The sequence below is a fragment of the Phasianus colchicus genome, chromosome 1, assembly GCF_987193195.1.
Source record: "Phasianus colchicus chromosome 1, bPhaCol1.hap1.1, whole genome shotgun sequence".
In the NCBI taxonomy this organism is placed as follows: domain Eukaryota; kingdom Metazoa; phylum Chordata; class Aves; order Galliformes; family Phasianidae; genus Phasianus; species Phasianus colchicus.
This window is the reverse complement of record NC_143436.1, coordinates 48,005,785-48,028,598: the sequence shown is the minus strand read 5'-3', so window position 1 is coordinate 48,028,598 and position 22,814 is coordinate 48,005,785. Positions and strand designations below refer to the sequence as shown.

Genomic DNA, 22,814 nt, shown 5'->3' with positions numbered 1-22,814 from the left:
AGCTACAAATAGTCATGATGATTTTTCTTCACTAAACTCTCTTCCAACTGTCACTGCATTTGCTTTGCTACTCTCACTTGGATTTGCAGGGTATTTTGGTTTGCTGTGTTCAGTCAGGTGTATGCTAAAGTTCCTGTCTCCATACTTATGTATAATTCTCTTGGGCTTTCTTCTTTATGTAACTTAGATTCGACCTCTCCTGGCCTTATCTCTTGGACTCATCTATAACATGATAATATTCAGCTGCAGCCTTTAGTAAGTAGCATGTTTCCTTACTGGTGAAGTTTAGGAGAGGTTGCTAAAGTTTCTACTCTAAAATTTGTTCTGGTGGCTGAGCACCATACAGTCTTTTGCTCACTCTCCCTGTTCCCAGTGAGATGGGAGAGAGAATCAAAAGGGAAAAAAAAAACCAAATCAAAAGGAAAAAAAAAAAACCAAACCAAAACCAAAGGAGACCTCATGGGTTGAGATAAAACTATTTACTAAGAGAAAAGGAAAAGATAATAATTATGAAAAATATATATGTGAATGTGTATAAGAAGTGATGCACAAGCAATTGCTCACCACCACATGACTGATGTTCAGCTAGGCCCCTGAGCAGCAGAAGAGAGTGAGATGAACTCCCACTCCTTTCAAAACTCTCCTTCCACGTGATGTCATATGGTGTGGAATAACCACTTGGCCCCTTTAAGTCAGTTGTCCTGATTTTGTCCCCTCCCAGCTCCTAGTGGGCATGAGCTGAGAAGCCAGAAAGGTCGTGGCTCAGTACGACACTGCTTAGCAATAACTATAAACATCACCGTGTTATCAGCACTGTTTTTCTCCTGGAACCAAAACATAGCACCATACCACACTGAAGAAAGAGTCCCAGCTGAAAATAAGACAAAATCACATCGGTTCAAGCCAGAACTCTGGTGCTAGGTCCTGCAGCAGGGCTGTGAGCTGCATTTTTACTGCTTTTCAAAGCTGTATGTGTAAGCAATGACAGCAAAAGAATTTGGATGCCGTACTTTTAATTTATTTAAACTCAGGATACCTGCAAATAATCATGAATTAGACCACAAAAGAAAAATGCCTCAGTAGTGACATTTTATAATATTTTGAAAGGAGTAAATTTACCTAAATGTGTATTTCTAGAATTTATCAGAAACCAGGATAAAATGTGCAGTAAAAGTGCCCTAAAGCAGGAGTTTAACATGAAAACATGAAACTCCGATAGCTTGTAACATAGGAATATTCTTTTGAAAAGTCAGGGAATACTGGGAAGCATGAGAGAATCAAACCTATCTCTTGACTCTTCCTCTTAGAAACTCATCTGCTTGCATTGCCATTGCAAAGAAGTTGATAACACTATCTGACCAGCACTGAATGGAGAGACAAAGGGGCATTTTTAAAGCACATTTAAGCAGTTTCCTATAAGAGACATGGCCAACTCTAACTGATACTCTCTAACATGCAGCAATGACAGTGAGGCAATGTTCATCCAAAATGAGGGACTCTTGCACTCTTGGGAATTCTGAGTGACTTCTGGTTCTGTTCAGTAGCACTTACAGTCAACATCAGCTTCAGCAGCATCAGTAGCAACAGTTAACACAGCTACAAACACAATGATTTGCAAGCTGCTTTTGTTTACTGTCAAAACCCCATTAAGTGCAGTCAAGGAAACTGTTTTTAAATAGACTTGAATTTGCACAGGAGAAAGAGAATACATGACAAAGATTGTTATTTCTTGTATTCTGATTATAAATGGAAAGAAAAAGGTGCAGCCAGCAGCAGGTAAGATGGGTCATACTTTACTCTCCTGCAAAATAGGGAGGGAGAAATTCTAGTAGCAGTATTTCTTTTTATGTTCCTAGCTTGATTGCAGCTTCAGGAAAGATGCTTTAGAAAGTCTTTTTTTTTCCCACAAGCAGTAAATACATGTTTATATGTTCAGCTTTTATATATTTACACACTAAAAAGTTATAGTGCTTCTTTCCTTGGGAACTATTCAACACAGGTTATGATCCAGAATTCATTTTTAATTTGCCTTGGTGGCTTTTGTTCTCCAAGAAAAAAAGAATTGCAGGAAATCTTCCTTTGGAATGAGTAACACCTCATTGGAAATTGTTAGTTGTCTTGAAACTTTCTTATACATATAATGCTTGGATTTTTAACTAGTTCATGAGAGGTCAATAATATTACAACAGGATACAATGTCATATTCCAACTAGTCATGCTATGGCAGGTAATGTTATCTTTAAGTCTAGTACTAACTCACTCAGAAAGAAGGACATTGCATTTCATCTTGACCCAACAGTTGCAGAGAATTAAGACTATCTGAAAAGTACGAGTAAGGAAAAAAGTATTTGTATGACTTAATGGGCTATCTGATATTCAGGATCAAAATATTTCTTCTACGTCTAGCCTTCTTGGCACATTCCTCTGCCCAGAAGCCATCTGTATCACTCTTTTATCACCCTCAAACACACTGTCTCCAGTTCTTCAAATAATGGTCTCTTATAATTAAATAAAAGAAATATTAAAAACTATAAAATGTAAACCTAGAAATGAGCATTCTAACTCAAACTAAAACCATATCTTCAGCAAGTGAGTTATTCTCAAGTTTTCTGATTCCTTTTCAGGGTTTCAAAAGCATAATTATTGGAATCGTTTTGCATACATCTGTAGTCCCCTCACGTCATGGGTATTAATTGAATCAGAACTGAATTCAAGCCCATTTCTATGATTAGCGTTGTTCTCCTATATATATTTTCCTTCTGGCTATTATAAAGGAGGGCCAGAAGCTAGAATCAAAGCTTCAGAATTTTTATTACATTTGAATTTTTAATGATGAGATGAAGGGTAGATAAAATTTGCTAGTCAAGACAGAAAAAACAAAACACATTGTGTATTGCATCAGTGGAGCACAAAGGCTGTGTAACAATGCAAAACACAGCTTTGCCTGCATTAAGGAGCAAATATCAAGCTTAGTTCATCTTTTTGTAATGTTTCAGACTTATAAATTTAGAAGGACCTTAAGAAGCAGCAAATATATTGAGAATATTCCATATTTGTAGTTCTTCTATGCAGTATGAATCATTTTTTGCCAAATTAACCCTAAGAATAGATGTTTATCTTCTACATTAACATCCTAAAATCCTCTCTTTTTCTTTTCTCTTTCTTTCTTTGAGTAATTTCATTTGCAAGCAAAAATACTGATATTTTATTTGAACAATTTGAAATGGAATCTGTTTTCTTCATTCTTCTATGCTTATCATTGGAAAGTTGTACTGGGTTTATTCAAGATTGCATTATTCATATCACTTGCAATGTATTTATGAATAAACCTTTACCTTATGATCTTTACACTCAAGGCTGAATTAGATTTGTTCTAGTTAATATGAAGAACAGCTTTCAGATGAGACTTTTTCAATACTAGTAAACTATTTTACTAGCTTTTCAAGGTCAAAATACTGACACAGAACTGCGACTGTGTGGGTTTTTTTTTTTTGCCTTGTAAACAAGATGCTTACCGCTATTACGAATTCTTTCTTCTAGAAGGACAGTATGACCTGTAGGAAGTTTCCTACTGAAGATTTCAGCTGAACGGAGGAACATGGCTTCTACTGCTGAGCCCTTCAGCAAAGCAATCTGATCTTCATGGTCAAGGGTTTGGAAGCCTGAGGAGACATGAGAGACAAGTAAGGCATCAGCAGAAAAGTCCCCACTACTTTCTGTCCTGAACTTCTCAAACATGAGGTGCTACACATCTGTGTAACCTTGATGCAGGTGTTAGCTTACTTGACAAGTACAGAGGCTGAAACTCAGATTCCACAGAATAACAACACAAGCTCAGTCCTCGCCAAAGTCAAGCAGGCAGCATTTGTGCAACTTTTAATTCCAGGCCTTTGCCTTTTCCTCAGCATAGGGAAATTTGGCTTGCAAAAATCTGGTAGGACTTTTTGCCTCTTATCAAAATACTATCAGGTTTCTAGCTCATAGCCTTGCTTCTTCTCAAGTGTGTACATGCATGCATAACCCTGTGCTTGACCAGTGATTGATTTCAACCAGAGTAGCACGTAGCATACTGAATTATTTCTTTTGTGACATTAAGGAGTTGTCTTAGCATCTTTCAGCTGATATTGCTACACTTTCCTTTGCTTAATTTGTACCCCGTTCATGTCCTGTGAACCAGTATTCCTGATAGCATAAAAAAAAGTTAAAGTATTAGTCTTTGAAGCAAGTCTGTAACACACAGAAAAAACTCAAGATCATGGGAATGCTAGGAGAATAATGTTTTTTTACAGCTAAGCATTCCACTGCACCTTCCTTAAAAAGAAGGGCCTGAAGAATCTCTTCTAGGGTGTCTCAGTTCAAGGCTTCAAGGCTGAGTGTAGGGAAAGGTGCTGGAATCCCTTTCCAGATGGAGAATGGTGGGCAAGCGCTCAGTGCTGGTGAGAAAGCACCTGGAAACACTGCTTCCTGGCAAAGAAGAAGGGACTTGTCTCACAAGGAATCTGTACCATGCCTAACATTCACTCCTGAGGTAACATCCACTTGGTAGTTGAAATTAATAATAATTATAATATTAGAACTCAGGCTTTAAGTGTTTGTCCATAACACACAATGCAAGGTCCATAAATATTGGTGCCTCCAACTAGGCAGACTTATTTAGCATCCACAGTTCACAACTGAAACACTTTTCCAGAAAGGCAGCAAGCTGAGCAAAGCAGTCTTGCCAATGTTAGTTAAAATTTAGAGGCAGACTATTTGGCATTGCACTGTTATATGAAAATAAAGTCTCTCTAGAGATATCACCCCTCCTCTGAACATTTTGTTTTCCAATAGGCAGAAAGTGCCACATCTCAGAGAGAGAATTTGAATTATTCAAAATATTCTCTGCAGAGCACAAAGCCCCTTTTCTTCAGATTTCAGGTGTCTGAAGAATGCATGTGTCAGAGGAGGTGGCATTTTGATATAGCATTCAAAATATACACAACAATCAAATGGCAACTGAAAGCAAAGTTTTGAAATAACAAAATGTGGCCCAGCAGACTGGATATACCTGGTAGTTTTTTAGTGAATTCCACAAGAACTTGTACATGACTGGTAGCCATTTCTGTTAAAATCAGAAAATTCCCTTCAGCACTGAATTCCTCGTGTAACTGTTAGAAATCAGAACAAACAAAACCTGTTAATATCCATCAGCACTTCACATTTAAAGACATAAAATACAAGAATTATTAGAGTGGGCCTGGCAGGAGGCTTATATAACCCTGTAATTTGTCCTCAGTCATTCACAAAACAGGTATTTTGGTAGGTGTTTTAACAAATAAAATATGTAGGAAGTGTCCTTTCCTTTGAATATCTGTCTCACTTTCAATGTCATGTCTAGTAGTCAATGATCTAGGCACTTCCTGACTTAGAAATTTAGAACTTCTTGACATGTGCACCACAATATTTAATTTTAAACTGTAAAATGAAAACCATCAAAATATCTTTTATGCCTTGTGTTTAAAAAAAAGTTGGCTATTTCCCAATCTTTTACCATCTAAGCATGATAACTGGAAATTTTTAAATGGAAAACAGAATTTCTAGAAGATAGGGAGGAAAAGGAAAGAAAAAGGAACTAACAAAAACCTGAAAGATGCTGGGAATTTGGAACAATAAACTGAAATACATTTAAGAATCCAGGCTTGTAACTTTAAAGAAAGAAAGCTTGGTTACAGTCAAACTCACTGTCTATATTGATAACGCAAAAAAAACCACTGAAATTCCAATCAGCAAAAATTATATTTGAGCATAAAGGTGTATTTTAAAAGAGTAGAAAGCTTTTTCTTGGCATTTAATTTTGGTAAACAAAGATGTAGTATAATTAATGACTGAATAGGAGAAACTCTGCCTGCTCACAGCATGTTTAAACTTATAGCCTACTTAATCCTCTGCCTCTTCACAACTCAAGAATTAATTAATCAATGCACTTACTTACCAGCTTTTTTGACACCTCCTGAGGTATTTGTTGTTTGCTGTATGAATCCATGATGTAATCAAGAAGGTTCTGCTGTTCTGGGGTAAATTCTACTTTCTCCTATACTGACAAAAACAAAAAGTCCATCATGAAATGCAGTTATGTAGAAATGACCCGGCACCACTTGTTTTAGGCAAAAGATATGCATCTATTTCTTGCACCTGGACCTCAAGCAGACTAGGTTTGCTTGTCACCAAGAGACACTGGATTTCTACAGAAATCAAAAGAGGAGAGGTGTTTCGGGTTTCCAAACAGCATGAGTTTGTGTGGTTTAATATTAGAAATAGGGAAATGATTAGCAACTAGCCAGGCGTGCTCAAACTTCAATACCACACCTCATTGTATGTGAAGTATACCAGACACGTATAACAGAAGATATATTTTATGGCTTTTGCGGAGGCTCTACTGAGTTTTGACTAAAGATACCAGAACTACTATACTCAAGGTGTTTTCTTGACTTGAGTGAGAGATGGATTTTTAGTTGATGCAGACAGATCCACAGAGTTTACAAGTACTTATGCACTGTAGTAACCACAGTTAGCTAAAAACACCACTACTATTGCAAGAATTTTATTACCCTATACATTTTAGTTGTAGATGTCACTTGTTTCATGTCATGGCCTTCATTATCTTCATTGACTGTCTGATCTGGGAGCTGTTTCACATTTTTCCGTAGCCTTTTTGACTTGCATTGTATTTCTGTTAATAGACCTGGAACACATAATACAATAGATTTTGAATATATATATATATATGCTTTAGGCACTGACTAGGTGCATAAACATGCCCTTGAATGCCTTTTATGCTAACAAACACATTTATCTGTACAGACCATTTCCTGAACATGCGTGATGTGAATCTAATGAGACACACAAGTATATACCAATGAGTAGTCCAGCCCAATAGGAGCCCATCTGCAGAGGAAAACGGTTGGTGCTGCACAGCACCAGTTGGTGCCCAGCATCTGCACAGTGTGCATATCAGGGGGATTGTTTTGGATCACCTCTTAAATGCTCTTACAGACAGAGTGTGATGGGACTGTTCTGGATTATGCCTTCAAGTTAAGCTTCATCCAAAAGAAAGCCTTCATTGTGCTCCAGGATGCAAACCAATGCGCAGTAAATGAGGGCGATTAGAAGACTGTCTAATTTTGATACGAAACAGTAATCAAGGTGCAGCTGTTCTTACACAAAGGGCAGTGGATTTTTTCAATAATCTTTAAGCCGTGTTATAGCTGTAGCACAGCTTCTTTGTAAAGTTCTTTTAGAAGAGTACTCCCAGGCTTCAACCATTAGCATCAGTATACAGATAGACCAACAGCTGAAAATTTAGGCCAGAAGTAACTGAGGCTGGCAAATACAGATGAAAAATGTATTAATTTAAAATGTTGCCCAGTTGCTCTTGATAGTTTGCATGTCTTTGTCTTAGAAGACTGGATAAAACTAGTTTTACTCTAGGGTTTCATTTGTCCCAATGAAAAGATATTTGCATTGATGTATTTTGTTTTAGACTACACTTCAGTCCTTTGAACCAGGGAGCATCCCTATGTGGATGTCATAAAAACTAACAACTTGCTTGTGTAACAAATGAAAGGGACAATGTGTACCCTAAGCAACCAGTGGAAGACAGCCAAAAAGCACAAATGAGAAAGTAAACTCTTAAGTATTCATCTAAAAATAAACATATCACCACAGGACTTTTATTCAAGCATCCTTCCCATTCTTCAACTTTGAAAACACAGAGCAGGGAAAGGTGCTCATTCAGTGAGTGCATGATGGTAGAGGAAGATACCGTGAAAGCAGTGAATTTCGTTGTGAATGTTTTTAATTTCCTGTTTAAGCACTATATAAAATAACCTACCTGAACTGCTGAGAGAAGAGGAAATTTACATGATTAAAATAAGACCTGCAAATAATACCTTGAAAGGGGGGAATAGGAATGATGGAGATAATAATTGGTATTGAGCCATGTAATTTGTGCTGCTGCACAGCATCATAGATTTCTTTTTCTAAATGATAATATTTGATACATCCTTTGGCAATGCTAATGGGCTTACACTATTTTCCACCAGCTTAGGATCTAGCCTGCTGCCTTTCTAGGGAAAATGTGGCTTCCTTTTGCCTTAAGCAGTTAAGACTAGATTTTCCTAAGCTTCCTGCTACTGACATCTTATTCTAGCTCCAACTAAGTTAATTGGAAAACTCAAGCGAGAGACAGGACTTTACTTTTTATCTCAAAGCTAGCTGGCTTTCAATGGTTATTAAACGGTTATTAAATTCTAGAAAGAGTAGCATAATCTGGGTCTTCCCTAGGTAGACATTTCATACAAGAAACGTGCAGTTTGTAAAAAAACCATGGGAAGCAACTGAAACTGATGGTGAGCAGTTTTGATCTTTCATGTATAAAGGGCAGGAGCAGGATTATTGAGTAGCTATACCATAAATGTTTATAAGACTTTACCTCCTTATTCATTGCAAAAAAAGGAATTCACAGTGCTTGTAATTACAATCCCACAAAATGAGTAAGAGAAACAGTGAAACAAAGTTCAAGGTTGCCTTTTATTTCCTAGTCATTTTTTTCAAATAAATGCTTTGTACTCCTAGAAGCTTCATGTTTTACTGTTCTGGATTGCCTTGAACTAAAAGCAATTATATAGCACACTCCTACTTAAAAGCCATTAAATAGTACCTTGCAAAACATCCTCATTGCAGTGCATTAAAGCACACTTATGTTTAAGTCATGAACGACACAAGATACCCAGTGTTTCCATTGCAGAGACAGAGTCAAATGGCAGTGCCACTCACTAGCATTTATTTCACATGTGCCAATTTCTGAAAATGATCAGCCAGCTTAAAACTTTAATGTGTGCCCAGCTGGTGTTATTTACGGTGACCTATTTTTTTTAGAGACCGCTTGTTTTTCTCCTGAGTCACTCAGGCTATTTTAAACCCTACAGATGTTGGAACAATGGATCTGGGATCAGCACCACAGGGGAGTCATTTCCCATTGACGTGGAGGGACCCATTGAGTGCTGTCATCACAGTGGTGGTGTCTGCTCATATATTTACATATTGCACAAGAATATGTCATATCATAGAATCTCTGTAGCCTGTTCAATTTACAGAATGGAAGATTAATTACACTATGCTGGCGATGCATTCCAAACACTGATGAAGCTTATTGTTTCTCACAAAACCAACAGTTAATATAGCATCTTCTGATCAGATTGAGGCTTGGAAGTATATTAAAAATTCCAAGTAGATTAATTTCCTGTATGAACCCAAATTGGTTTCACACATATGTGTATGCTAAAATGATTGGAGCTGTCAAGACAAATAAATCGTTGCCTTGTTCATAGAAGGCAAAAGAGCAGATATTTACAGACTATTTTCAGGAGCTGACTAGAAAATATATTTTATTGAAAATTCTTTATCTATGCTTAAAGTTGCACTTCAGCATCTCTGTTCTAAAGTGGCCAACGTAAAGCTTAATGAAATTTGTAAGCTGTCAGGTTGAATAGAGTATTCTCTTTAAATGAAACATTGTTAAAGTCCATCTGCTTCATCTCTGGATCCAGTCCTACCTATGTATCTCTATGAGGGCAAGAAAATCCATAGTGCCACTCAAAAAGCAAATGAGACTATAAAAAAGGGCCAGCCCTCAGCAGTCTTAACCTGATTGCTGGGTGGGGTCTGGGAACGTACACTTGGCAACCCCACAGAAACTGCCTGCTCGTGGCAGTCTTCCTCTTCTGAAAAATGGCGTTGTTTGAATGCCAGCATTTGGACTTGGTTAGCAAGAATTGGAGAGGGAGAGGACCAGAAAGAACAACAAGAGGAAGCACCAGAACTTTTCCTGCTCTGCCTCCCATAGCGCTGCAGACTGCTCACTGCCAGAGTCTTGCTCCACCCGACCACCTTTTCCTCCCGCTCACCTACTGAAGGACAGCCTTTCCTTCATCAATTGCTCAGCTCCTATACTTTTGTATCCCTGGCCACCAAATCCTGTTCCTCATAAACGTGCTTTCCTTTTTCAATGGGATTTGATGCACAGTGACAGCATCATCTTTATTGCACTTTCCACCCTCCAGACTTGGTATCTTTTATAAGTTTGTTATTAAGACCAGTTCAATTAAACAAATACAATATTTGGTGTGTTCTCTGCTCACTCTGACTGTATGATGCAAATACCTGTATACATACATTCAGCCAACATGCCCATTTGCTTGCATTTCCTTAGACGGCACTCTTGGCACTTCCTCCTCATGTACATATCCATCTCACAGTTGCCTCCATTTTTACATTTGTACACTGCATTTTTTGTGATGCTTCTTCTGAAGAACCCTGTACAACACAACAGTGACATAGATCAAAGAAAACTCTCGAAGCAGCAAAAACAAAGATGAAGAGCACCTCCATAAGGGTTTTCTGAATTACACCGGTTCTGCTACACTGCAGGTTTCTTTTGGTGCCTGGGTGATTAAGTTCTTGCTGTTTACATTGAGAACAGTATCAAAATTGTGTAATTTAATAAATGAGCATATTAGATCATGTGACCACATTAGAAATTAGCCCCAAGTAAGGCCCTGCAACTGCTAACCTTGAGAAAATTCAGACCCAAATCTGAAACCTGCCAGGAGCAGGCTAAGCACCTGCTATAGGAATGATGGCATACATACTGGTGCAAAAAAATACCAGCCTGTTAAGTCTCTTGAGGTACAGGATGCAAAGGAAGAGAGATGAGTAACTGGTTATACTTCCCTGCAGCTCCTGGGAGCTGCAGAAGCTCCACATACTGGTCTACTTGCCCATTCCAGGTCTAGTAAAGAAGCTGTACCATATCCATCTACTGTACGTGAGGAGGCATGTTAACAAGATACGTCGATCCCTTTCCCTAAACACTGTCCCCCAATGAAATAAGCACTTACCTGATTTCAACTACACAAGCACTTGAATTGATATCATCACTGGATTCACACAAAAGTTTCACAGCAAACCAGAACTCATCCCAGAAGTCTACAGGGACTTAAATGTTTCCTGATTTTTTTGTGTTCACTGCACCATCACAATCTTTTGAAGTTATCGTTCATATGGCAGACTATCTAGCATCAGCTGCAGAGGGAATTAATTACCTTTGTCATAGCAGGGAAGGCTGATTCTCCTTCTCACCTGAGGGCAGGTTTTTGAGGTAGACTTCTGGGAGCTTCTCCTGATACATCACTGATTTATAGTGCAATTGAAACTAGAACTCTGCGTAAATTTGCAGTAAGCAGAACTATTCACAAAACTTTTGCTTTCTTCTTGCCCCTGGCCAGCACAATAAAGATGCCATTGTTTTCCGGCCTGGCAGTTTCATGCAATACCAGAGGCACCCAATAAGATCCAGTCTCCCACATTTCAATTGCAGGGCAAATTTAGATGTGATTCTGAATTTTTGTACATTGAAGGATTTATCTGTGTGTTTTCACAGACAGTGTGAATGTGAATCCACAGAATGTGTGGAGCTAGGACAATATGCTGCTGAATCTGAGCAAGGTAACGTGATATGCTATGGTGATTTTGCCATTATCAGATGACAATTTCCCAATTTTGGCCCAAGTTTCTACAGCTGTGTCATCTCTTCGAAGCACCAGTAACGTAGCTTTGAGTAAAACTATTTTGCTCACTAAAAAATCTAGACTTTCTTTAAATCTGCTTTATTTCCTGCTTGAAATAGCTTTCATCCTTGGCTTCTTTTCAGATAAATATATTTGACTGGCATCAGTCTCTTTTGAAATGCAGATTGCTTAGAAGCTTCTGCAGCCCTAGGCATTATTTTTATTCATCATTGGCACTGTGTTTAATACATTACCATTTAATGCTCAGGGAAGGAAGAGAAAGGCTTGGATTTAAGCTGTTGGTTCTCAGTGTCAGTTAAAGGCAACTATTTGTTAAATTTAAATCCTGTAATTTGTGATAAGTATTAATTAGTAGTAAATATTAAAAAGCTCTGTTCAAATATTCATGACATTTTAAGTCCAATATTTCCCTCACGCTCTCTGCTAGTTTGCTTTCTCTCAAGGGAGCAAAGGAAAAGATCCTTAGTAAATGAGTGCTTAAAAAACATGAAAGAACGTGAAAGGATCCAAAAATAGGGATGCAAAAAGGTAGAAGCTAATAGGACTCAAATACTCACTCTTAAAAGAAAGTTTTTGGAAAAGCAAAATTATTTGGAATAAGAAATTAAATAGTTTTGGTTGTTTTGTTTTTTTTTTTTACAAAAAGTAGTTTTACTCCTATTCTCATTGCAGTTCTATCATGAAGTGATTCTTGAATCATTTTCTTCTCGAATAGACTTCACAATTGATTTTGAAATAAAAATTTTGGTACAAGTAATTTTTTAATACATTGTCTTTACTAATAATTCCAAATAAACTTATATTGCTTGAAGTATTTTATGCACAATCTCCTATAGCAGACGGCTTTTTACAAAAATGTGGAGAAATGGCATCTGTTAGAATAATGAAGGGGCAGCCCCCAAAAGCTGAAGGCTTTTCTGGCACAGTGTAACTTTGACTTGATCTTACCAAATTACAAAAATCTCACGTTGGCTGGAAATGTTGATTTTGCTTTGTTCTCTCAGCTAGTAATGAATATAATTAATTAAGACTACAGTTGCTCCAGTGTTACCAATCCTAATTTTTCCTAAGGAAATTATAAACACTGAAGGAAGATAGCTGTTAAAAACATAGATGAAAGCTTTGTAAGTATCTCAGTTTGCCATCCTGGTGTCTAATTGTTCCAGGAATCTCAGTCTAAAAGATTTTGAAGTTCACAGTTGCTAACGAAGCACTACTCCACTCTGTCAGACTATCAGCACATGCTGTGGCACTCCCTCCACCCATGCCCACATGATGGGTGTGAATCTGAGGAGAAGATTAAAGTAGCACTTCATTTCACAGGAAGTATGCTCGGTCTGATATAAGAATCATTAAGCATCATCAGCAATGCTTTGAAGAGTGCCAAAACTGGTGTCATTCTATGTTAGGGGAATTCACAACCAGCTTTTCTCTCAGGAATATGATCAGTAGATTCAATGAATAAACACAGTACTGCATCACACTTGTTCTGCAGCATCTCAAAATGGCCTTCAAAGCCCAGTACCACTATGCAGATTAAGCTGTTCCTAGTGTTTATTATCTTATTTATGAAATGGCTTAGTGTATATTTTCAAAGATGTGTAATTATAAACTATTGGCTGCTTTAAAAATGCCTTTAAGAGCTTTGATATCTGCCTGCAAAGATTATCAGGAAATTGGTCTCTAGAGGAGCAGGCTTTAAAGCATGGTACAGTGGTCCTTATAATGAAATGTTGCCCGTGGACTGTCTTATCCTTTATGGACCACAGTTGTGACGCTAGCATTATTGTAGAGCCAGGTGGTATCTTCAAAACTGATGTGTTAGAGGTGAGAAAAACCTGAAAAACTTCCTCTTATTTAATTTAATTTCTATTTTTATATGCTAAAGGCAACTATCCTATGAGAGCAAATGTTTTATCTGCTTTTATCTAACATGTAAAATATTAAATGATTAATAAATATTTCTTAAAGGATGTTCATGTATTGAAAAAAATAAGATAGAAACGTATAATTCAATCCGTATCTTCAGATTGCTATTCTCATGAGGGATGATAAATAAGATCTTAATATTGCTCTACTCAATAAAGAAGAATGGGGAGTGTTGCTGAATGTGCTATCCAATAAAGTAATAATGGTAAAAAAATTCACATATTCATCACAGAGAACTGATTCCCATATAAATATTTGCTAAGTGTCCAACTTTGAATCAGAATCTCCACAGCATCACTGGAGCAGGGACACTGCAGGGCCTGTAGAAAGAGATCTGTGCATTATTCAGGACACTCAGTGAGAATGAATTAACAGTCTTGTCACTGAAAAGAAGAGTTAATGCCATGCTCAGATATGAGATGTGTGAAGTAATCCTACTACACTGATAAGAGTGCAACTGTCTTACCGAGCCCAGTTTTGGTCAATGTGTCTTGAGGTAATAGATAGCAATGTGAAAAATTCCACAGAGACAGAAGAATGATCAGAGGTCTAGAAAAGACTATATCCTCTTCACGTTGTAAAAGAGAATTACTGTCCTCAGCACATCTTTTTCCTGAATCAGCTGTTATTTTAATGGCCTCTCAAGTTTATTGTAGAAATTGAATGCATCGTCTTTAAATAATTCAACTTTTACTATGTTTGATCAAGGGTACTATTCCTCATAATTGATGTCGCAATCATGAAATAGAGAGAAAATAAATTATCCCAATAAAGCAGTATAATTATAATTATGCAGAACGATTCAAACTGAATCAGTAGAGAGATGAACACATATTGCCTGTGTATTTACCTGATGGCTTTAACTAACTCCCAGAGATATTTTTTAAACACTCCAGAGTTTGTAATTATAAATCTTTGAAAAATAGACTAAGTCATTTCATAACTGAAATAATAAACAGTAGGAACAGCTAGCTAACAAAATAAGTGTATCATGTCTTGGAATCTTCATGTTAAAACTGAATATAAATCGTGTTCATAAAGACAGCATTAGTATAAGCTATTTATTTTATTTTTACTTTGAGAATACTCAGGCAGCAGAAAGAAACCAATTTCTTATTTATTGGAATTACTCAGATAAACCATATGACCTTTAATTGCATTTATGTTTACAGTGTTGGACCACTGAGCTCTGTTTTGTCCTCAGAAATGAATCTGTAAGAGGTAAAGCAAAACCTAAAAGTACTTCAAAGTCCACCTTCAATGACAGTGAGCTCCACATTAAGATTAGTATCTGTGTTCATACTGTAGCCTTTATCCATGGAACAGAAACCTTAATTAAACATTTATTCACAAAATAGGATGAAAAACTGAGGGATTTTTCATCCTACCTTGCACCTTGGCTTCATCACAGAGTAACCATCTTAAGGTACAATAGTTGTTCTACCAATATATCCTTTTTGCTTCCTCTGCTGAAATATCTGGCAATAATGTCTTCAATAATGGCAATGATTTTCTATATTCCCTTTATCCTGACAGATTTGTGAATACTGTTCCCCTAGGAAGTAAGATATTTAGGCTGCAAATGCAACTGGAAAAGGCTCTTTCTAGGGATAGAGACCGTTTCTAGAAACACACCTGGAATTAGAAAGGTTCATTCATTTCAAAAGCCTAAAGACACACTGCTTATACATTAGGAGCTGAAGGAAGAGGGTTCTTTGGGAACAGTTAGAAGATGGGGGCTGAAAGCTTTATCTTCCTTTCAATGTGCACTACATATGGACTGAAGTCACAGCTGATTTCTAGGGAAGCCTAGTACAGAGATAGATCCTAAGGGGTGTCCATGAGTTTGGCTCTTTCCATAGATGCAGGCTGGGTTCAGTAGCCACTGAGACAGCAAAACCAGGCTTCCAGGCACTGCATGGAAGCTGGTCTTCAGTTTAATGAAACCTGAAGATGGCTCAAGAGTTACAGGTTGGCCAACTGTGCTCTATATTCATAGGAAAATGGATTCATAGGTAGAAGATGTTGACAGTGTTGTCTTGGGGAAAATCCAGAATAATATATATCAAATCCAAATTTAATTTTCTACAATACTTAATGACTTGGACAAAAAATATAAAGAAAAAAGTGAAAAGCTGATACTGCTATGCTTACCAATCAAGTGGAATTCTGTAACTGATTTCATCTTACCTTTGCATCCTTCACAAGTGAGAGCATTGTAGTGGTACCCAGAGGCTTTGTCACCACAGACTACACAGAGCTCTTCTCCTTTCATTCTTCCTGTGGAGTGGCCCAGTCTAGGCTTTTTGGCTGCAGGAATATCCATTATCTCTGTCTCTCTTGTGAAAAAGGTCTCTGAGGGTATTCTCCTGAGCTCATACATCCCAGGGGAATACCATTCCTCGTGCTGTGGAGGGTAGAAGCCCAGGTTGGAGTAATAAGGTGGTGATGAAATCTGAGGCTGAACTTGGGGAAATGGCACACTGTTGTACTGTGCGTAAGGTGAAACATCTGCTTCTTGCACTGGAGAACTCATTGGCTCTGAAAGGATACCTGGAAAATAATAAACAAATAAAGAAGAAATCCAAAACACAAATTATTCCAACTGTGAAAATACAATTATCAGAAAAGTTTTCACTTCCTCAGACATCCATCTCAAAAATGATATGGCATAATCACAAAGACTGCACGGTCTGCTCATGATCTTGCAAGGTGTTTTCAAATCAGCCACTCTCAGATACTCCTTTATTAGTGGTGGAATGTCACACACTGCCATTCACATAAAGAAAATTGTAAGATGCCACGTAGCTAGTAATATAAATGTTCAATTTATGAGAAAGAGTAATCATACCACAAGTAAATTAGTAACCTGAATTAAGATTTGCAGTAAATTCAAAGAAATCCAAGTAAATTAAAAAATCCTATGGTACTGATGAAAGCTAGATCAAGACACAAAACATCGTGTTAATTTCTAAATAATTCTGAATGAATACAGTGTGATGGGAAAGCTACATTAGGGAAGGACAAGAGAGAAACTTAATTATGTGACTAAGTACATGAAGTAAACTTTCAAGAAAAGTCTGAAAGGGGGCAGTGAGACTGCAAGGAAGAAGTTGGGAAGATATTCCTGATGTAAGTGGAAAAATGGGACCTTCCCAGCAGCCAGCCTGCAGTGGTCACCCAGTCAGCCCCTGCAGCCCAGTCCTCAATCTCTACAAGCCTATGGGACTTAGAGCATCGGCCCACTTCTCATGGACACACCTCCCTAGCCTGCACTATTCACCTTTGAGCCAACAACAGACTTGGCAATGATGAATGATTTATGACAAAGAATTGCATCATTTCCTGTAAAAGTAGTTTGTAAAGTTGGTATCAGCAAAGTAGCCAGTGGCTACCTTACTTAGTTCATTGAATTGCATGTTCACATTCTGCTCGTCTTATTCAAAATACCAACAACTTAGATCTTATTTTTGCAATAACACAAGTGGAATTATATCTAACAGTCCTTAGATGATATAAGTAAAAGGAAGCCCATATCAACCAGATGAAAAGGCTAATTAAACAGTTATTTGCAAACTATTCTATACTTTCTGTTGGAAAGTCATGTCTTGCTATTTCATGAAAATACTGACACTGCTCCTCCTTTAATTCCAAGAAGATAATTCAATAAAAATAGTGCACGTTACTGGAGAGATGCCTAGTCCCACTCTTATTGAAGTCAACAGCAGAATTTACAAGGAAATCATAGATGAAAGTTTGTTGTTGACCATTACTTAACTGTGTTTCTAAAGCACTCAAAAAAGCTTTTTCTGACAAAATCAATTCCTGGAAATTTTCCTTCACTTCTGAGGAATCAGAAACAATGAAGAAATGCTAATAGCAAAGAGGAACATTCTGTAATGACAGCTAGGAAGAAAAATCTGTAGTAGGGGATTTTTCCTTCTCCTTTGTCTCTTTCTGGTTAGTGACAGAAACTAACCTTTGCTTTTCAACTACTTTTTCACTTTCAAGGTCCCATGCTTGCTGTGCAGCTTTCTGCCCCTCCTACTTCACCATGCTGCAGAAGTGATACAACTGGCTTGGATTTGGCTGAATGCTGTATTGTCCACAGCACATCTTTGCCAATAGCAAATGTAGAGGTTCAAGTTCAAGAATAAACAGAAAGACACAAGTCTAGAAAAATAAGACACAAGCCTAAAAGAGAGTGCCATTTATTGTTAGCAGTTAGTTTGGTTATTGTTGCATTTTGTACTTCCAGAAGATGCCAAGACCCAAATACTATGATAGTGTGTAACCCCCAAGCCCACGGTTATGTCCTTCAAATAAATAACATAGACATCTGGACTCTTGAGAGAAAGCATTGACATCTTCCATAGAAGAGGCTGGAGATGAAGTCAGAGCTTTGTCAGTCAAAACTAAACTGTCACTGCAGTGATACCTGTCAGCTGCAGTGGTGACAGAAGGTATGAAACTTGAAAATAGCAGTGATTTAATGCTGAGCTTTGTTGTTCAGCATGAAATTCAAATGCAAGGAAAGGCCTCACAACTAGAGGTTTAATGAGTAGGTGGTCTTCCTTTAATTTTATTTCCAGTTCGTTGGGAATGCTGCCCTTTGAGATTGTTCAAAATACTTTATGCACAAAAGCAGTGCAATAATTTAATGGCAAGACACACAATCATTATACAAATCATTCAGTGTCTTTGGAAAGGAATCTGTTCATCATGGAAACCTAAGCTGTTGTTTGCTAGTTAAGAATTACTTTGATGACTAAGTTTCCTAAAGGAAAGAGGAAGATCCCAAAATGAAGACAAAGAAACTCTTGATTTTTATCTTTATGCCATCCACCAGAAATTCCACAAAAGCTCTGTATCAGTCTCTTGAACTGCTTGGAAGGCAACATTCCTTCCACAGCAGAAAATCATCTCTGGATTTATTAAAAACTCAGGGCTGTAAAAGAACTGCAGCATATGCTGAGACAACATTGAGCATTTATTTAAAGTAGCGTTTGCCTTACAGATATTTACAGAAATCTCCATAATTATTAATTGTATTCTACTAGTGAAGGACACAAAAAACATCAATCTATAAAGTAAAATACAAAAGAAAGAGAGATGAAGACTTTCGGCTAAATCTTATCCATGGTTAGAACAGTGGAAAGAAAAAGGGAGAACAGGGTAAAAAAAGGTAATCTTGTTTTCTGTAAAGCTAGTTTGCAGTTAAAATTCTGGAAGTATGCAGATGGCTCACTGATGGAGACCAAAGTGATTTTTAAGGATATTTAGTTACAGTGTAGGCTTTCCTGCTTCAGCTTAAAGCTTTATTATTATTATTATTAAGTTGAACTGATTTGTCTAGTTTGAAGAGCTTTGGTGGGAACTTCTGTTTCATCCTTAGAAATTAGCAGACTTGTGCTGAAATGCCTTTACCCAAAGCAGATCAACAACTGCTGCTGAATGACTATTATTCCACAAAATCATCAATAAGGCCTGAAGTAAACACTGCAAGACAAGCACTAGCTATTTAACATTTTTCCTAAAAATATTTGTTTAAAAATGTAGAGGTCTTCCATAAAGACAATTTAAAAATGAAACTCTCGTTCTTTAGTTGAAATGTCCTTTTATTTTGAAATATTTTCTTTAAAAATGAGAAGGTTGAAACAGAAATCAACTGCTTTGAAGTTACCAGGATGAAGAATTTCTTTGGCCTGATCCAAAACATGTGGTCCGAGCAGTGTTCCTCAGCCAGCGGTGTGCACAGAGCTTTTCACAAAGGCTGCAGGGATTCTGCTCTCAGAAGCATACAGTGCGCTGCTCTGTCTTGCACGACCTTTTAAAATCACAGCAACTTTGAGAATTACGCTTTGCAAAGTACATGCGAGTCTAAAACAAGTAGTTTCTTATCACAAAAAAAAAAAACCCTAATCTTATCTTGCTAACCAGAATGCACATATGCTTTTATCAAGACATTAGAAGAAATAAGTCTGCAATGAGCTGGTCTTGTGCCACTGGGAAGCATGAGCCAGCCACTGAAATCACTGGAGTCGAGTAGTAAAAAGCAGTGAAAGTGAAGTCAGAAATGGACTCACTGGAATATAGTCATCTTTTTTATTTGCTTAGTCTTAGCTATTTTGAAACATCTGTTTTTCCTTCTGAAATACTACTTTTTACAATTTTAAAAACTATTTAAATGCACATAAATGTGGATTACTTACAGTTGTTGACCTTTTAGGTTATCTTTTGCAAAATAAGTGACTTTCAATGAAAATATTTTACAAAAACCAGGAAAGCTTACAACGTGAAACATTTATATGGATGTAGTCAGAATTTTGCAAATATTTTTCCACAACACTGCTTGCAACTGAAACACATGGGAGAGTTTTGAGTTCGTTTCTTCAAACTCTACACTGAGTATTTTGCATACAAATTAAAACATTTTTAATTTAGGCTTAAGCACTTGCTGAATTGAAAAGGAATTTCCCTTGAAGGAACTAAAGAAGCTGTTTTCAGTTAGTAGTGAGGTTCAAGACTCAAGAATAACACAGGTTGATTAAGAATATTACAGAAATTACAGTGATATCACATTTTAAGGTAAAATATTATTATTCTATTAAAACAAAGCTAATAAAGGGTCAAAAATATAAGAAGATTTCCAGTATGAACATTTGGCAGTCTCGAAGATATTCACAATGGAACTTAAAGAAATCAGCACAAACTTCAGGATTAAGTAATTGGAAAGCTTAGAACAGCCATTAATGAAGTGAAGAATACAAGTTCAGATCAAACACACACCTAAACAAGAGAATAGCGATATCCTACCTCAGCCAGTCTTCAGTCAGACCATATCTTGAAGCAAAATACCTCCTTACGTTACCCAGTCCTTCTTTCCCTCTTTCTCTGCTTTTCTCTTTCCCTTGAAGTTTTTGCTTTGTCTATATCCCGTTGCCTTCTTTACAGTGAGAACTTTCTTTAAGACTCACAAAGGAGTGACACAGGCCAGAGGTTATATCGTTTACTGATTAACTTCATTACAGAGAAACTTGTTAGTAAATGCCTGAAACAATAGCAACGCCAGCATCCACTGGTAATTTACCTGGATAAAATCTAGTTTCCATGTAAGGGGGTGCCTCCAAAGAGCTTAGATATTGTAATTTTCTGTAACTATAACAGTTAACTCACGGTAAAATATTCATCAGTAAAGATTTAACAACCTCAGGTGATTCCGTGCAATAGATTAACCACTTCAGTAGCCTGTTTTAGTTGACTAGATTAACAGGTGCTTTTTAAGCCCAGAAATGCTTGTATTCTCCAAAACAAGCCAGAGTGCTTAGGCTTTGCTGGACACATCTATATGATGACATAGAAGAGTGCCAGAAAGATGCCCTTGACCCAAGGCCAAGTGTCAATTCTTTTCTATGTTGCTTAGGGGTAAAGCTAACTCTCCAAAGCACAGGTAGGATGCAGCTGAATTTGTAGTCCAAGTTGCTGACCTTACTCTTCTGGGCCCACGCAGCCTTCCTGAGGCTCTCAAGTATTATCACTTAATAGGTGCCACTTCAGCTCAAATCATCTGTAATAACATGAGGGTTCTGTTGTGTGCCACCGTAGTGTACTGGGTCTGCTGGAAGCCTGGAGAGTGTGTTGTATGCCATCATTTAATAGCAGCAAAGGTATGAAGATGTGCAAAACCCACTGAGATAGAATTTTAGAGAACAGCATAGGGCAAAGCCAGCCAAATCTACAGCAGTCTTGTCCAAGCAGCTTTTCTGGGAATGCTTCCTGTTAGATTCCTGTGTAATTTCATGAAACAACCAGATTTCCAGGCTAAGATGCATAGGAGGAAGCAGTATACATGCATTTTGGTTTTGCCTTGCTCTGTGGTGTAATCTTCACTCTCAGTCCTGTTCAGTTGCATACTTTTCCTTTAATTTCTTTTTTTTTTTCCTCAGATCCTACTTGGTTTGCTTTAGCTCTCCTCATAATAATTATTAAACATACATGATTTTCTGTTTTAATTTGTGTTGCTTTGTTTCCTTTTGATCTGGGGGTCTGTTACAGGCCTAATTATCTCCTCTGCAAGGATGAAGCCAGATGTTTCATCCCTGGCCAGGTGGTGCTGAGGACAAACAGTTATTTAACATATCTTATGATCTGGAAGGTGTTTAATCAGTTTGGACACTTTATCCTACTACTGTTAAAAAGAAAAAAAAAGAAAAAAACGAGATGGGCATAACCAGAAAAAATACAAATGTATCTAAAATTCAATGAGCCTCGTTAGTTGATCTGTTGATACTGTTTTATGCATACAACACTTTCCAATGGCATTTTCATTGTTTTGTCAACTGCAGATTTAAAAAACACTTTTTCACCTTACAATACTCTTCTCCAATTGGGGTATGCAAAATTAGGAAAACATATCTTGCCTTGTTATGTTTTGATATTACAGTACAAGAAATTTTAAAAATCAATCTATGTGACCAATCTATGTGTCAGCTGTAGTCTCACGCTTAACATCTTGCATATGAATGACCCCTATATAAGGTGTGTTGACAGAAAATAGAACAGGGCTATGGTGTTAAAAGCCTGCTGCCTACAATTTGTCACATTCTTTAAGTTCAGGTTGTGAAGCTTCATGCAGCTGGCCCTAATTGACTCAGAGGGGCTTGTGAAATAAGAACAGTTTATCTGAGGAAGAGAAGCATCTTAGAAGGACAAGTGCCATGCAGGCTCAGGCACCCCAGGGATTTCTTGTCATTAGGAGTCCCTTTCCCTCACTGTGAAAAGCAGAGCTGCAAGGAAGAAAAAGTTAATCTTACAATGCAGGTGCTATATAGAGTGCATTTTGTGTATCTGGTTTAGGCCACTTATTCAAATAGATGTTTTCTCTAAAGAGATCTACAAAGTTTCTGAATCACATGGATAGTGAGGTAGAAAAGTAGAAGCAGGTTTGCCAGAAGATGGAAGAGAGAGGTACCCACTTCTGCTGTAGTTAAAGATGCTTCCTGCTTCCTCTTTCCTGTTTTGAGTCCTCTTTTCAGAGTTTCATAATGACAGAAATGAAATATCTCTTAAAACCAACTCCTAAGACATGAAGAGACAATTTACCATAGACACAATCTGTTAAAATAGCAGTGTACAATTTCCAACTCCTGAAATGTAGAAGACCCTTTTTTCCTTTATGATGTTCTGAAATCTACTGTGACTGTAAGTGTTGAGGGCAGCAAGGAGCAGTGCCCTCGGAATTACCATGGTGATGAGGCT

At 37.4% G+C, this 22,814-nt stretch overlaps 1 protein-coding gene across 1 annotated transcript in view; it reads right to left on the bottom strand.

Annotated features, from left to right (window-relative positions):
* Nucleotides 1–22,814, bottom strand: part of NR1H4 (nuclear receptor subfamily 1 group H member 4) — a 38,682-nt gene that overhangs the window by 7,698 nt on the left and 8,170 nt on the right. Inside the window, exons 3-8 of the mRNA XM_031600009.2 lie at nucleotides 15,747–16,109; nucleotides 10,213–10,353; nucleotides 6,588–6,721; nucleotides 5,972–6,070; nucleotides 5,048–5,147; nucleotides 3,516–3,662 (exon numbers count right to left, since the gene is read on the bottom strand). Coding sequence (XP_031455869.1) covers nucleotides 3,516–3,662; nucleotides 5,048–5,147; nucleotides 5,972–6,070; nucleotides 6,588–6,721; nucleotides 10,213–10,353; nucleotides 15,747–16,109 — 984 coding nt within the window. The remainder of the gene's footprint in view (nucleotides 1–3,515; nucleotides 3,663–5,047; nucleotides 5,148–5,971; nucleotides 6,071–6,587; nucleotides 6,722–10,212; nucleotides 10,354–15,746; nucleotides 16,110–22,814) is intronic.